Here is a 15,941-nt window from a genome sequence, read left to right on the forward strand (position 1 = left end):
CAAGAACATCTCAAGGAAGTATTAAGAGGTTCAAAGTGCCCAGAAGGGTTTTCCTGTTCTCAGCTCCCAGTCTCTGGCCACGAAGAGCAAGAAACTTCCTATTTATTTATGTACCACTGGAGAATCGTGGAGCTTTGCAGATCTCCACCTCCAGATTCAGAGGGCCACAGCAGGAGCTGAGAGAGTGACATTCAATAGAGTAGGAGGTGCTGAAAATGTGCCTGACTTTGCCATTTCTTGCACTTTCTAATTTGAAATGAACAGTCAATTTTTCCTCCTTTCCTATCCAGAGGGCAGCCTACAGTGGCTACTCTGCTATCTATTACTTCAAGGCAGTCTGCTTAAACCTCAAATTTCCATGCAGTGCAGAATAATTTCCATCCAGGCTACTAATTTTCTGTACAAGTGTCTACAATGCTTCATGCACTCAGCTATTTTCAGAGCTGAAGGAATGAACTTTTTCTCATTTATCCTCCTCCCCTTTAATACCACATGTGCTCAAAAAGAATACAGGGCAATTCACACTATTTACTTACAAGAAACCACATGGGTATAATCAAACCCCTTGCAAGATTTCAAATAAAACTAATACCAACCAAACATATATTATTTGTTGCTCTTGTGGATCTTTCAAAATAAATGCCATTTAGGGCCTAAAAAACCAGAACTGAATAACAGAATTGTTTGCCATTCAGCAGCAGCACCAGAAAAGAAACCAAATCAATCTGACTTCAATGATTTATTTCTAAATAATTTTAATAAATCACTTTAAATCTAGATAACCTTTGAAATTATATTTCCTTTAAAATCTCACAGTATTTCATGGAGGTATAAAAGTTTCAACTTTGAGCCAGAAAGGAAAATTCCAAAATTCAGAAGCTGAGAAAAAAATAAAGCGTGACGTGCCTTTGTGATTAACTTCAGACAACAATAGGCACACATCGGTGATTAATTTCACCTCACATTTATCCTAAAAGCTTCTGCATAGAGCTATGTATTTGTTGCATTTTCAGCTCACAGTTCAATGGCTGCTGCCAAAAATTTATTCTGAGGCTAACACATCCCCTGCTGAATGGGTTTAAAATAGTGATCTGATTCAAAATGCCCCAGATTGCTTCTCCAAAGGACATCCATTCCCTGGGCTTTAGACACCACAGAAGAGTGATCACATCCCAGCCAGAAGACTTATTGTTAACTCTGGCAGAATTAATGCCATGATTTGCTACATGGCCAAGCAAACATTAGGAAATGGGTTACAGGAGCAGAAAGGAAAAAGTCCAACTCCACAGAAACTAAAGACATCAGAAAAAGAGCCAAAATGTTAGTTTTAATGTCTGAAAACATCCCTCTCTTGTTTACTCATTAATGCAGTGTACCCTGTCCTTCTCCAATGCTTACGAAATAAATAATAAAATAAATCATTGTTTGGACTAAATCTTGGCTTGCAAAAAATGCCATTTATAACAGGAACAGGCATGCTATCTTTCATTCTATCCCAAAACACACATTAATCTTTAGAACATAGATGAGCCAGACTTTAATCAGGATGTGGTTACCTTATTTATGCTGGATAATCTGGAAACCTTTTATTACCTTTTATTTTTTTAAGAAATAAAAGAAAAAGGCAGCCAATATTTGGATCTAGCTAGCATTTGAAGGAAGAGAGGATCCAACTATTAAATCAGCAAACTTCATCAACTGAGTCATGCACCCCTAATACTTTTGAAACGTTAGTATAACAAACATGTTGCCATGAAGACCTCAGAAAAAGGTTCAGCCTAGTAAACAAGAAAAAGAGCTGCTTGCTCCAACTGCCTGATGCCCTAAGGTAATCTAACTAGATACTCAACATTTGCCCAGAATAGATTCCCCAGGTAAGATTTCCAGTGGATCCTTTCATCCTAGTGTAGTTTTGATGGATGCAAACCTGAATGTGGGTTCATTTTGCAGATAGCTCATCTTTCTGCCAGGCAATTCATATCAAAGCTGTTCCAGGATCCTGTTTCCATTGTTGCTACTGTCTTCCCTCTCAGCTGAAATTATGCCAATCATATCAAAGAACAGAAACTAAAAACTCAAGGGCACAGTAAAATGAGTTGTTGGAATTGTTGCAGGCTGAACAGCAAACAGATGGTCAGCAAAACCATGAGAACTGAAGTGGAGGGGAGCCTGATGAATGATTGATAGCACAGCTCAGCTTTGCTTTGGAGGTGTCTCATCCAGAGGCATCTGCTCCGTAAGCTTAGGAGGGGTTGCCTTGTTCTGCCCTGATCCACAGGTGTACACAGAGGTCACCTGCAAAGGGCTCTCACCAGGAATGCAAAGTCACAACAGCAACCAGGTGGGCCAAGGATTTCTTCCTCTACCAGACTCCTGTTCCTACAATTCACTAACTACACAGCTCACCCTTTTCTCAAAATCGAGGAAAAGAGAGATGTGGGACCTGAGGGATACAGCAGGGGCTTGCTAATTATTCAAATGTCAGATGTCTATTTCAGCCTCCCTCTTCCCCCTGAGAAAAACCCCTATTAAGGAATCTACACTGGATAGATACACTGGACTGTTACAACACCAACTGCAAATGACAAGGACTCTCCTAATTTAAGACTCTTAACAGGAAGTGATTCCTGGATTGCACATGAAGCTTTTTTCCCCACCCCACAGCTATCACATACCGTCCCCACCAGCGGATACAAGAATCCAGCCCCAACGCTGGCCCGAATGTCTCGGATTGGCAGAATGAAACCTGTAGGTGCTCCTTTTTGTTCAGGGTCATGAGACAATGACAAGTGAGTTTTAGCCATGCAGATTGGCAGGTTTCCAAATCCCTGGGAAAAGAGAAAGAAAAGGAATGACATAAGTGGAAAAAACAGTAATTTTTCCAGTATAAAAATGTAATTGCTCTATTGTGCCATTCTCTGCAGACATCAGGCATTTTATTCCCCTACAAGTGCTTCATCCACAGCCTGTCAGATCCACTGATCATTCTACATCCCCATTCCCTCTCTCTTAAATTCTCTCCCCACCCCCCATTCAATAGTAAAGAAAGAACCACCATGTCCCTTGACACATCCAGCTGAGGAAAAAATTAATGGTATGGAAGTGCAGCATATACAAACTTGACAATCAACTTACTTCCTACTCTCTTCCCAAAATGTTCAACAGCTCAGAGTTAATTTTTGTTCAGATGAAGTCAGTTAATTAGAAATGTTTGATCAATACAATTGCAGATAGTGACGAAGTGGCAATTACATGCCTTTGGGATTTTGATGGACTTGTACAGGAATATATAAAAAGCATGAAAGTGAGAAGCTATATATGCCAGTAGTAAATGGACTGCAAAAGAAAAATTGGTTACAGCACACTGCAACCAATGAATTGCCAATCTTCACATTGCTTTTCTTTTCAAAGACTTTTGATAACACAAGAAGCAGGTAAATTCACAATGTCATGCTAGAGAAGAGCAAAAGCAACACAGCAACCAGAAAACATTGAATTCAATAATCAGATGGCAGGTTCAAAAACTTAAAAAACTTTCCACATCAAATCTTCTATAACCCACAGAACTCTTTCCCCAACATAATTGTGACTGCAAAAATCCACATGGACTCAAAAACTGATTAGTGGAACTTGATCTCAATGGAACAAGATGAAAAAATAATCAGAGACTATTTAAAACCAGCGTAATGACTTGTAATTCCCTAATTCTCTAAATGCTGAAAGACTGGAGAGTATAGTAGGGAAAGATCATTAAATCCTCCTACCCTTTCTCCCCCAAACTATCACAGATGGGTACCAAGTGGTACTGGGCCCCATGAGTGAGCTCTGTCTTCCTCACCAGAAGACAAAGTCAGTTTCTCCTTTCCCATATCCTTTTCTTCCTCTGCCATAGCAGCATTTAATGAGTCCTGGATAAGGACATGATTTGAGTGAGGATTCCCTTCAAACACAGCTTGAACACCACCATTCAGTGAGTTAATTTTGAATGAAAAGCACCACTGCTACCAAGTGATGTGGAAAACTCACCTGCTTGGTGTACAGGGCAACTTTCTCCTGTGCTTCTGGAAGTAGCTCAATGTCTTTTGCCCCATAGACCTGCTGGGCAATAAGCCTGATCTTATCTACAACAGGCAGCTAGAAAAACAAAAAAGACAGGCAAGTCAGCATGGCCAAAGTACAAAGACCTGCAGCATCACAGCAGTTTCAGATCCTCCCCACGTGCTGTCAAGTCCACATCTACAGACATAAGGCTTAATTCCATTTGCTGTAGAACAAAATACAGAGTAATTTGAGGGTTTTCAAAACATGTTTCAATATTTCATTGGGTAGCCAAAACAGTAAGAACTAATTAACTAGGTCTTTGAGACTCCTAGAATCAATGTTTCAATTCTAACACCAAGTTTCTTCTCAATTTCTCAGCCTTTTAAACAGCCCTAAGCAACTTAAGCTAGTGAAAACAACTGATATAAACGAAGCATCTCTGTAATAGTGCAAGTTCTTACCTCCACATTATAGAGGAACCTGAAGTTGCTAGGGGCCTGGGATGCTCTCTGAACAGCTCGGGCCAGGGCCAGAGCTCCTTTTCCTCCCTCTGCCCAGTGAGTGCACTCCACAGCATCGAATGCTCCTGCCTCCTTTGCATGCTGTACTACAAGGGCCAGCTCAGCCTTTGTATCTGTCCTGCAAGGAGAAAGTTTGCATGTCTGTACCAGAATGCACACACAGTAAATGCATGTTTGTTCTTGTCAAGATCAAAACGTGTCCAAAGAAATCACAGCTACCAGAAAGCTGCTCGGGGGTTATCCACCACAGCCTTCTCCTTGGTTGGCATCAGCTTTAACACCACATCTCAAAGTACTTCTGCTGCATAAAAAGACCACATAGTGGTTGTTTGCTGTGCAGTACAACATGCAGAGCCCAAATCATGGATTTTCCAACAATGCAAAATTGTGGTGTTCCAGTATCTGAAGGGAGCCTACAAGAGAGCTGGAGAAAAACTTCTTAGAAGAGCATGTAGTGACAGGACAAGGGGAATGGTTTCAAACTGACCGAGTAGGTTAGATTGGATGCTAGAAAAAAATTCTTTACTGTGAAGGTGCCGAGACACTGGAACAGGTTGCCCAGGTGTTGAAAGTGTTCCTGAAAGTGTTCAAGGCCTGGTTGGATGGGGCTCTGAGCAACTTGGCCTAGTGAAAGGTATCCCTACTCATGGCAGGGGAGTGGAACTGGATGATCTTTAAGTCTCTTTCCAACTCAGGCCATCTTATGGTTTTATGATTCTATGGATATGCTGCCAACAACACATCAACAGTACTGAAAACAAGAGTTTGTGTCAAACAGAGTATATGAAGTGCCACAATGTTACACCCCTGCATCACCTCCCCATCCCAGCTCACTCACTTGAAAGCATTGACAGCCACGACCACGGGGACACCAAACATCCGTGCGTTCTGGATTTGCTTGTTTAGGTTGCTGCAGCCTTTTGCCACCAGCTGAAGATTCTGTAAAGAAGGAAGCAAGCAGGAAGCATATTTTATCAGGGGCAGGGAAACTTTTGTTCCAAACCCATTAAATCTTGAAGCTAATGGTAAAAATGTCAAAATGGGAATGAAACCACAAAGGCAAATCCTCAGTGTTGCTTTCGGAACAGTCCAGTCCGCTGCAAGCTCTTGGACAGGAGACAGGAAAAAGAATGACTATTTCTAATGATCACTGGTTTCAGCTCCCAAGTCAAGGTTAAGAGAAACCTTTTTCATCACTTTTTGTCATGCTTAAAAAGTTAATACCTGTTCTCATTAACTCCACTCAGTAAAGCCTCAGTTTCCTCTCTGATGCATTTCTCTTTATATATAAAATATCACCAGCAGTGAATTTCATGACATCCATTTGAAGTCTGTAGCAACAGCTTTCAGTTTACATATATTTACATTTTGCAGCATCAGAGACTATTCATGGAAATTCAGACATTTCATTCCTTCCTATGCAAAGGACAATATACACAGAAGCTCCACGAGTGAAAGAGCTGCAGCAGTGCAAAGAGCCTGATCAGTTATCCAAGGGTACACAACCACTCAAGGCATAAGGATGGAAGGTGAGACTTTAGTTCACTTTCCTCGTTTGCAAACAAGGGGGGATAAAAACAAAAACTTGCTAAGAAGAGAGTAATTAGAGAGGCACTCTGGATATTTTCAGAGACAGTATTTCAGCTAAGCAATTACTCCACATTGAGAAGGTTGGGGAAACAGAATAGATATTACTACAAAAAACTGAGCACACAGACAACTGCCTGAGTTAAGGAGAAGAAAAAAGCTCTGAACACTGGCTAGGTCAAGGACAATAAATGTTTGAACGAGAAGAGCCAAAGTAACATCATTAAAAAGAAAAGAACATTACAGCTAAGAAAAAGCCTTTCTGTGGCAGCTAAATAAGTGACACACTAATAATCCAGGCATGCACTGCATGACACCAACATGTCGTGACCACGTCACAACAGCTTAAAGATTACCTCTTCTGTGTATTCCTTTGGCAAAGGTACCCCAGCAGTGACCTGTGGAAAAAGGGAAAGAAATGGAGCCCCATAAGACTTTTATCCATGACAGCAATTCCCACTTGATTCTTATCAAATGGTATCAAGATACAACATTTTACTCCATGCTCATCGTTTTTATTTCTACGAAAAAAATAAAAGGAAGAAAAAAAAGAGACTGCATGATAAAATACATGACTCACTCTGGGACTGTTACAAGAGGCCCAGCATGCAGGCACTTCACTAGGGCAATAAAACAAGCAGGTATGACCCTGTAACATTCTACAATTAAACTGCTGACCAACAGAGAAATATCAATTCCTTTTACAACTCGGAATTTCAAGCTGATCAAATGCTACAGGTCTTTTAAGTGACTGGAACAGAACAACAGGAACAGCCCCTCAGGCCTACTGAAAACCTTCCCCAGTACTTACTGCAGGTCCTCCACCATGCATTTTCAGAGCTCTGACAGTAGCAACCAACACCACCACATGAGGCCGGAGACCAGAATAACGGCACTTAATGTTGAAGAATTTCTCCATGCCTATGTCTGCACCAAATCCTGCTTCTGTAACTATAGTAGGAAATAGAAACGAGTTTGTGAAAGATTTCTGGGTGGACAAATCATACTCTGTTTATATAAATCAGAAACTTCTTCCAAAGAAAAAAAAAATTAAAAAGCCTAATGATGAAAAAAAGCAGATCCCTCCAAAACAAAAGTAAACAAAAGTACTCCACACTTACCAACAAAACCATCTTTACCCACAAGCTTCAATGCTATTTTGTCTGCCAACACAGAGGAATTCCCATGTGCAATATTGGCAAAAGGTCCAGCATGAACAAACACTGGTGTTCCCTATAACAAGCGGGACGCAGGAAAGAGAAAATCAGAAAGTGCAATTTTGCAAATATGCAGCATGTTAGGAGCTAAGTACTGTGGTATCTGAAAGTAAAGAAAAATACTTTTAGAAGACAGATCTTAAAGCCTTCTGATCAGACATTTGTTATCAGCAGTAAGGACTACAGGGCAAACAGGATTATTATAATCTCCACAAGTGGAGGTATTAATCCGCTTAGGAAAAGGATGGCTAAAACCCAGCAACTCTTTGTCATTCTCCTTCATCCACACCATTTAAATTCCCAAAACACATCCTGACATTAAAGACAACAGACCAAAGACACAGCAAAGTTTAATGCATTTCGTCAGGGTCATCCCACATGCCAGTGGCAGACCTAGAAGGAACCCAGCCCTCTACCCTAGCCCTGAGCACAAAACCACAGTAAACCCCCAACTCTGAGCTGAGCAGATCCCCACTGACTGTGATGAATGAACTAAACCAGTTACTCTAAGTGCCTTCTCAGAGCCAAGAAGCAAATCATCTGTGCTTACCTCCAATGTCTGCATGAGGTTTGGTTTTACAGCATCCTTCATCAAGACGGCCAGAGCTCCAGTTACTCCCTAAAAGAAAAAATGAAAACCAGTTTCCAGATGTACCAAGACCTTGAGATGGCTCCTATGCAGTATAAAGGCTCTGATTTTGTCCTGGTGGGCTTTTGAACCAGCAGTTGCTCAACAAAGAACTAACTCTAGTCAGGGCAAAGCAGAAAAATGACCTTTACATTCCTGTGAGAGGATCTGTGATTTCTGGTAGGAGCAGCCTTTTGCTTGTGACTTTGCTGGGCCATCACTTCATAGCAAAAGCATCAAGAACAATTAATTCATATTTTTATGCTATGGCAAGCTTAGCAGATAAGAGCAGCAAGGGAGTAACCTCTCAGTAAGTATGGTGTGCTGCAGCCCAGCACAAAGAAAAGTTCTTAGATTTTGTAGGTGCACTTGTCCTGGATTTTCTTCCTTCTTTTCAGCAACTTGGTCTACATGCTGGCCTTAAAATGTCATAACAACCTGCTACAGCCTGCTCAAGTCTCTTGAGCAGAAATAACTTTTAAAGTGAACCTGTGTGCTGATGAAAACAACCAGGCTGACATGAAAGGCAAACATTGGAGCTCCTATTTCCTCCCAGGTGCAGTCATGTACCCTGCTGAATTCTGCTTCCTGTGTAACAAAAGCTTGTGATTTCATCCCCATGTGCTTTGGGAAGAGAAGAGGAGGGTTTGGTCATTTTTGTGACTGACAGTCCAGTGGAACCAAACCAGCTGTTATCCAGCACTTTCAAAAGTTAACTAAAATTGCTGTCATGAGTCCTGAGCCAAATGTTCACAGCAGTTATGAAAACCTTGACCCATAATCTCTTTTTCTTCCCTTTCAATTTCAACTGAATTGCAGCACTCAAAGATATGAAAGACTATTTCTTTATAAGACATTCACCGCTTTGTTTCATTAGTTTCAATCTTGCCACATGAAAGCTTATTTAACATTTAATGGATAAGCTTTAAACTTCAGTCATCTCCACAATAATGAAAACTGCAGAGCAAGATTTCCATGGCGACATTTCAGACCCGTGTCGCTCAGTGGCACTTTGATGCATCCCATCTCTGAAAACCTGTAGTCAGTTTTTGATTCCACGTTTCTTCCCGGATTTTTTTTTGCACTTCCTGATAGCACACTCCTGACATTGGTTGCATCACAGCAGCAGGACTCAGTCTGGTCTCTGCAATCACATTTCTGCCTGCATGAGGAGTGGGTAACATGGTCCTAACACCATGAGCCACTGGCTGCCATCAAGTGCAAACATATAACAGGCAAGAGAACCTGTTGGATGTGTGATACCATCCTCCATTCTTCAGTTGGAATGGACAGAATTAAATATAAATAGATTTTTTTAAAAGTTAAAAAAAATTGAGACGAAAGACTTCTATCACCTGGACTCCACAGAAAAGGTGAAGTAACTCCCAAGCCAAGCACCATCTGCCTACACGGCTGATGGGCAGTAAGAAACACTCCTGTTTTCCAGAAAAAGGGTTTAACTCAGTTACTTAAGTTAAACTGGCAGCATGCTAGGTGTAGGAATTAAAATCTCAAAGCTGCCTACTGAACTTTGGCACACGCTCTTTCTCATTCCCAACAAATGTCTCACATAAGGATTTACAGATAAATTGTTCCACCTGGCCCTTTTCCTGCAAGGCCAGAGTCAGGCCATCAATCTACTGTTTCTTAGCCTTATCCTGGGAGGAAGTAAAACAAATAAACAAAACTCCCATATCCCCCTAAAACGTAAGGAAACAGAAAACCTGCAGCAAGATAGCAAGAGCTGGGTAAGCCTCAGTGCCCTGTCCCACCTAGCTGGCAACACAGGTCAGGAAGAAGTGCTTGGGACACAGGGAATTGCCCTGAAACCACGCTGAAGCACCATTTGGGAAAACACTATTTGACACACTCCACAGACCTGCCAAGTACTAACAATTATTGGAGGGACAGCTGCAAAACAGTGCTGCAGCTTGTAACTGCTGCTTAGGGCTGCTTTACACACTGCTAACAGGCATCACCAGTGCGATGACATTCAGCATTTCATGAAGGGAAATTAAGTATTTGTGTCCCTCATCAAAGGCTGCCTTACAGAAAACGCACACTTTTTGCAAATGCTTTGGCTTTTGCAGCATTCATAGACTCCCAGCAGAAGATATTTCATTGTCTGTAATTGAATTTGCACAATGCTTTGTTCCTGCTCAGTATTTTCCTCGCTCCAGGGAGCCAAAGAACAGGATGGCCAGCAGGATGTATTTTGAGTTCTTCTGATTCATAAACATGCTTTTTACGTAGAAGCCACCATGTATTTCCCTTCTAACTCCTATGGTGCCATTTTCAACTTGACACACAGCACATCACACAGGACCCTTGTCCCTGCCCAGCTCACACACAGCCTCTCTGGATAAGGTGGCAGCCACACTGAAGGAAAAAAACCTTCATTAACTGCAGGGGCGGGGATTTTATCTTTCATCTTCTCTATGTTAATTTTTTTTTTCACAGAGCTGTCTCTCTGCCTTTTAATCCAAGGACTTTCAGATATAAGAGGAAAAAGGATTTAATGGCAATGACTCTTACAAGGTCATCTGCTGTAACTGGTTGTCCTTTTTTGCTGGAAGCTACCACCATTCTGCCAAATCGCTTTTTCATATCATCCAAGCCATCAGCCAGGGCTAGGACTGCCATGATTTCACTGCTCACCGTGATGTCAAACTGAGCCTGCAAGAGATGAATGAAGGACATGAACTCATTAAGATTCCCTCCCAGCAATTCTTACCTCTGTCCAATTCTTGAAACAAGGTAAATCATCACCATTGCAATAAAAAAAAAAGAAAGAAAAAAATACAGATATACAATATACAAGAAATCCAAAGCATTGCTTTCAGAACACTTCATTTAATTTGGCCATTTTAAACTGGATTCTTTTTTCTGCAAAATTAAATCAAACCTACTCATTCTGTTGCTATTACGTGTCTCTCCTGGCACGTACATTAGTGATTCATGTAAGAACACATAACACTAACAAATGATATTTTTGAAGACTGAGCTTACTAACTCATCTGATCATTACTGAACAATACAGTAAAAGACTAAAAGCCCACCAACAGAAAAACCAGATTCTATAGGAAACGCAGGATAGAATTCATCTGACATAATGCAGACACTTCTACCTTAGGGAAGCTAAGCACCTTAAGGACATTTCAAGTCAAAAGAAAGAGGCTTTTCTGAGCACAATTAATTTGAACTATAAATTTGACAGTTGCTTAAGGGATGAGGGTGGTCATAGCCCAATTGCTTCTTTTTCTCTATTGATTATACAATGAATCTAGACATGCTCAGATACAGTGTCTAGTTTTGGCCAGATAAACCCCATGCAAAACACCTGCAGTAGTGAAGATGAACCACTCTCACGACCATCTTTAGAAAGGGCACTCATGCATCACTGTTATGCCACAGCCATCCCAGTTTGGGAAGCCAATATTCAGGAGACAACAGGGAAGGAGGAAAGAGACAATAAAACAAAACACAGCACTGGTAGCAAATTTAACTGTTTGGTTGACAGGACTTTCTGCTTTCTCTTTAACAAGATAAAAGATGAAAAAAATAGCTGGAGTTATAGAAACTTCCTTTAGGCACACCTTTTTCAAGTTACTTTTTAAAACGGGCAAGAAAAGGGAACAATTACCGTCCGTGAGAAGCCTTTCTCTGTCACCGACTGTCCAATAGTGATTTTCCTAAGGAATCTGTCATTTGTATCCAGTACTGCAAGGAATGCAGAGAGGTAAGATGTCACATTGCCAAGTCATAAATTCACATCTTTGTCCTGTGACAAATACCCAGCCAGGTCAGCAATGAAGAGAAGAAGGGCAGTTTGAGAAACCACCCTCTCCTAAACAATGGCAAGTGCTTCCCAGAATGATTCTTACACAAAAACTGCAATGAAATTAAAATACCCAAGATATACCAGAGCCTGCACTGCATCCAGAGGGTGTCTGCCTCCCTTTGTGTGCATTAACCACCAGACCAACGCTTCTCTGAAAAGCAGAACTGATAATATTACTCCAATTGATTTTTCACCATCATTAACCAATATGAATGCAGGAAATTATTGCAGTCAAAGAGAAATAAAATTAATACTTTATCACTGAAGTGATAAAACAGTCAGATACTATCATTTAGTGAGAATTGTTTCACACAGCTCCATTAAGTCAAATTACCTTAGAAACACAAACTACGAAACATTGGCTTAAATTTGCTGTTTCTTTCTATATGCTTGAAATATTCCAAGTATTTTATAAAGTATTTCCCATGAGGCAGACTACTTAAATCTCATTACAGGTTATGAAGCAAATTCTGGAGAATACATTTCATACTGTATTTCAAAAGAAAGAAGAAAAAGCTATACTCTTGGAGCCTAACTCAGGAAGAAAGCCCACTTTTAAAATTTGATAGTGAAATATTAACTCTGCCAGACCAGAGAATAATTTTACCTTCAATTATCCTTTTAAAAAATCTGGTCTTCATTTGCTGTCAGTCCCCAACAGAGCAAGTGGGCAGATTAAAACCGAGTTTAATCCCAGAGCAGAACCCTCTCCTTACTCACACAGCAGTAAGGCAAAAAGGCCGTTGGCTACAGTTGCCAATGACTGACAAATCCAGAAACACAAACTTGCACCCATTAGCAAACTCTTTAATGTTTGTGAATTCAGAGGAGATTCAAGCCCCTGTGTTAGACCCTTTAGAAATGGGATACCAGCTGCAGGCAACTATCCCACCAAACTTAAGGAAGGAGGAACCAGCTCTGCCCTCTTTCCCATTTTCCCAGGAAACAGTTTCAGTTGCAACTGCAAATGTCTCTTTTGACACATTTTCTTTGATTTAATGTCTCTAGTACCTCTTTGCCACGTAATGGTGCCTGGGTCAATGTCCAGTCTCACAAATGCATTTATTTCTTCCTTTGTCAAAGCCATAGGATCTGTTTTGTTAATGCCCAGTTTCTATGGGAAGAAAAGACAAACAAGAAATATAGTGAAAAGATTCACAGAAACGAACCTTTTATTGCAGCACTGAGGCTTTGGCAGCATCTGCATATTCAGAAATAAGGAGGGGCTGCCTTTTTGGGACCCTTTCTTCCAGACCCCACAACAACATAAGAAGATCCATATCAGCACATGCTGGACAGAGCTTGCTGCTGTCCAGCTTGCAAAGGGCAAGGCAGACAATGGAACTCATTAGGGCAGGTTGTCACCAAGCTTTGTGCAAAGCACCTACAGAAAGAGTAAGAGACAGCTCTGCAGTTCCTTCCACGCCTTGTTCTCGTCATTAGTCTCACACGCTTACATCCATTTCTCATTAGTTTGCCTGGGGTCACTGCACACCACCACACGTATTTAAAGCCACTGCTTTCAGCATGCTGGTTAAAGCAGCACAAAGGAGGAATTAAACAATTCAGTCACAAGGCTGTCAGCATCCCAGAAAGCTGATCTTGAACACACTGAGAGGATGGGCAGTTTGCCAAGTTGCTTAATTGAGAGAAGAATTATCTCAAGAAGCCCGATACAAGCACAAGCTTAGGCATGAGGGAAACGATTCAACTGATTTATGAACGAGCAAGGTTTTTTTAATTAACTAGACAGTTAAGTCGCATTTTTCTCCTGAAGAACAGCAGGGAAGAAGAAAGTCTGTTCTTTTCCTCTTCAAGCATATCATTTAGAAAAGGAAATAAACAACAACAATGACAGAGAGATCATCTTTCTGAAGTATTAGCATCCTGTTCACATCTTGACATGTAATAACCAGAAGAGTGGTTAGGGTAGAGTTGCCTCAGCAGTCCATCAGGAACACCAAGCAGTATGACATCATTTCTTGCTCAGCAGTGGAAGCAAACCACATATTCTCTAATGGTTAAGACATTATAGCCAATTAATATGTCAGAGTTTTACCTTCCTAAGTAGTCTGACTATTGCTCCTGACTTCCAAATAGGCAATTGATCCAGCCTGAATACAAAACAGGCTTGTACCTTGAAGGAGCTCAGCAGGGCTCAGTCGGTCCTAGCTGCAAGGTTCAAGCCCAGCACAAAACTATTCATCTGCTAGTCCTCATTTTTGCAGAAGTCAATGTGAACTTGTACAGGCCCTTAAGTTTTAAGGATTAGAGGAGCTGTGGGCTGTTTAGGGTCTGCCATTCTATTAATCTAACCGGGATTTATTTTTTATTTTTGCAGAGGAGAAATTTGCCATGTAGGGAATGGATTTTTTTTTTCATTTTCCTTTGTTTTCTCAATCTGGGTAAGACTAAGAAAGTTCTGTATGTTCTCTTTTTGCTGAATTTTACAAATTGCTTTTTTTTTTGTGCTGCATTATCTACACAGCTGTCACATGGGAACCACTAATCTCCAGCAGTAAAATTGTGTTAGGTACAGAGACTAATTCTGGTCTTTTCTTAAACTGCATTAAGGACACTGAACTGACACCACTAATAAAGGACACTAATCTCTGTCTCTTTCCACCGTATTAATCACAGAGTATTTGACAGAGTTATATCAATGATTCCTCCCCTTGGGGCTGCATCAGTTTTCTGTGCTGTATGAAGGATTACCACACTTTTGCACACTATGTAAAAAATAAATGCCAGCAGAATGACTTAAGGGACAACACAGGTGTTTCTGTAACACAGCTCTGCATACCTAAAGGATAATAAATGGAACAGAACCAGAAACCCATGAGAAAGCAGTGAGCTCACCTGTAGTCTTCGGATCTGAATGTCTGAGAACTTCCTGACACCATTGACAGATGGCACCAAACGGTTGTAGAGAGCCTTGCAAGATGAAACAAGCAGTTAATCAGCACTGCTGGAACACCCAAAACAGCCTGGCCAAAGTGGGCATGGATCAAATATAGGGTAAGAAAGGATTGTACCTGGTCAGACTGAGTCAGCTCGTGGAACATACGGGCGTCAATAGCAGCAGCGACCAGGTTGTTGGCTGCAGTGATGGCATGGATGTCACCAGTGAGGTGAAGGTTAAACTAGAGGACATAAAACATATCAGTTACCTCATCCTGCTGCAATTTTCATTTATTCCAACTCACCGTAGACAGATGGAAAGAGGAGTATTAATAGTAATGTTAAAGTGGGTGAGGGTGGAGGGGGAGAGATTGCTCAGTGCAGTATGTGGAAGAGAGGAAAGAATTTCTCTAAAACATAAAAATGCCTCCCCCACATTCATGTCATTTTACAAACTTCTAAAACAAAGCTCCCAAATAGAAAGTTGTTTGTTTTTTTTTCTTTTCATGTCCACCAGAACAGTTCTCACAGGCTCCCTGGCACAGAAAAGACCCAACTTGGCACACTCTATGTTCTGCATTGCTCGTCTTTCACCTTTTACTGACCCCCTCGTTTGCACAGCAGGTTTCACACATACATTAGCTGAAGTGGCTGCTGCTCCCACAAGGGAATCTGAGCTATACTGGAACTAGCAACCTTGTGCAGCACTGGCAGAGGAGCTGTGGTTGCACAGAGCTCTGCTTAAGGTAACCACCCAAACACGGAATCACAGGCAGAACTTGTAGACCACATACTACAGAGTGGCACTGCTAATAGTTTTCTTAGTTCTATCTCATTAAAACATAGTTTGAGTGGGTTTGCCTACATGAGTTATCTGGCTGCACTGTAGCTGTGAAGCTGATGAAAGATCTAGATTGGGTATGAGAGAAAACTTCTTCATGGAAGAGGCTGTCAAGCACAGGAACAGGCTGCCCAGGGAAGTGGTGGGGTCACCATCCCTGGACATATTTCAGCAACATGCAGTGGCACTTGGGGACACAGTTTAGTGGTGGGCTTGGCAGTGCTGGAGGAATGGTCAGACTTAGGGGTCTTAAAGATCTTTTCCAACCTAAATGGTCCTATGATTATGGCAGGTGAGTAAAAGGTGTGGTTGAAACAATCCTCTTCATCTCTAGCAAAGTAGCAAAGGAAGAAGATGAAAAAGG

At 41.2% G+C, this 15,941-nt stretch overlaps 1 protein-coding gene across 1 annotated transcript in view; it reads right to left on the reverse strand.

The window, feature by feature from the left end:
- Positions 1–15,941, reverse strand: part of MTHFD1 (methylenetetrahydrofolate dehydrogenase, cyclohydrolase and formyltetrahydrofolate synthetase 1) — a 39,645-nt gene that overhangs the window by 2,550 nt on the left and 21,154 nt on the right. The window contains exons 14-26 of the mRNA XM_088166320.1: positions 14,871–14,978; positions 14,695–14,769; positions 12,847–12,949; positions 11,638–11,714; positions 10,530–10,670; positions 7,917–7,985; positions 7,271–7,382; positions 6,961–7,100; positions 6,506–6,547; positions 5,401–5,501; positions 4,503–4,680; positions 4,027–4,134; positions 2,676–2,828 (exon numbers count right to left, since the gene is read on the reverse strand). Coding sequence (XP_088022446.1) covers positions 2,676–2,828; positions 4,027–4,134; positions 4,503–4,680; positions 5,401–5,501; positions 6,506–6,547; positions 6,961–7,100; positions 7,271–7,382; positions 7,917–7,985; positions 10,530–10,670; positions 11,638–11,714; positions 12,847–12,949; positions 14,695–14,769; positions 14,871–14,978 — 1,407 coding nt within the window. The remainder of the gene's footprint in view (positions 1–2,675; positions 2,829–4,026; positions 4,135–4,502; positions 4,681–5,400; positions 5,502–6,505; positions 6,548–6,960; positions 7,101–7,270; positions 7,383–7,916; positions 7,986–10,529; positions 10,671–11,637; positions 11,715–12,846; positions 12,950–14,694; positions 14,770–14,870; positions 14,979–15,941) is intronic.

Source organism: Sturnus vulgaris, chromosome 6 (assembly GCF_052056855.1).
Source record: "Sturnus vulgaris isolate bStuVul1 chromosome 6, bStuVul1.hap1, whole genome shotgun sequence".
NCBI lineage: Eukaryota > Metazoa > Chordata > Aves > Passeriformes > Sturnidae > Sturnus > Sturnus vulgaris.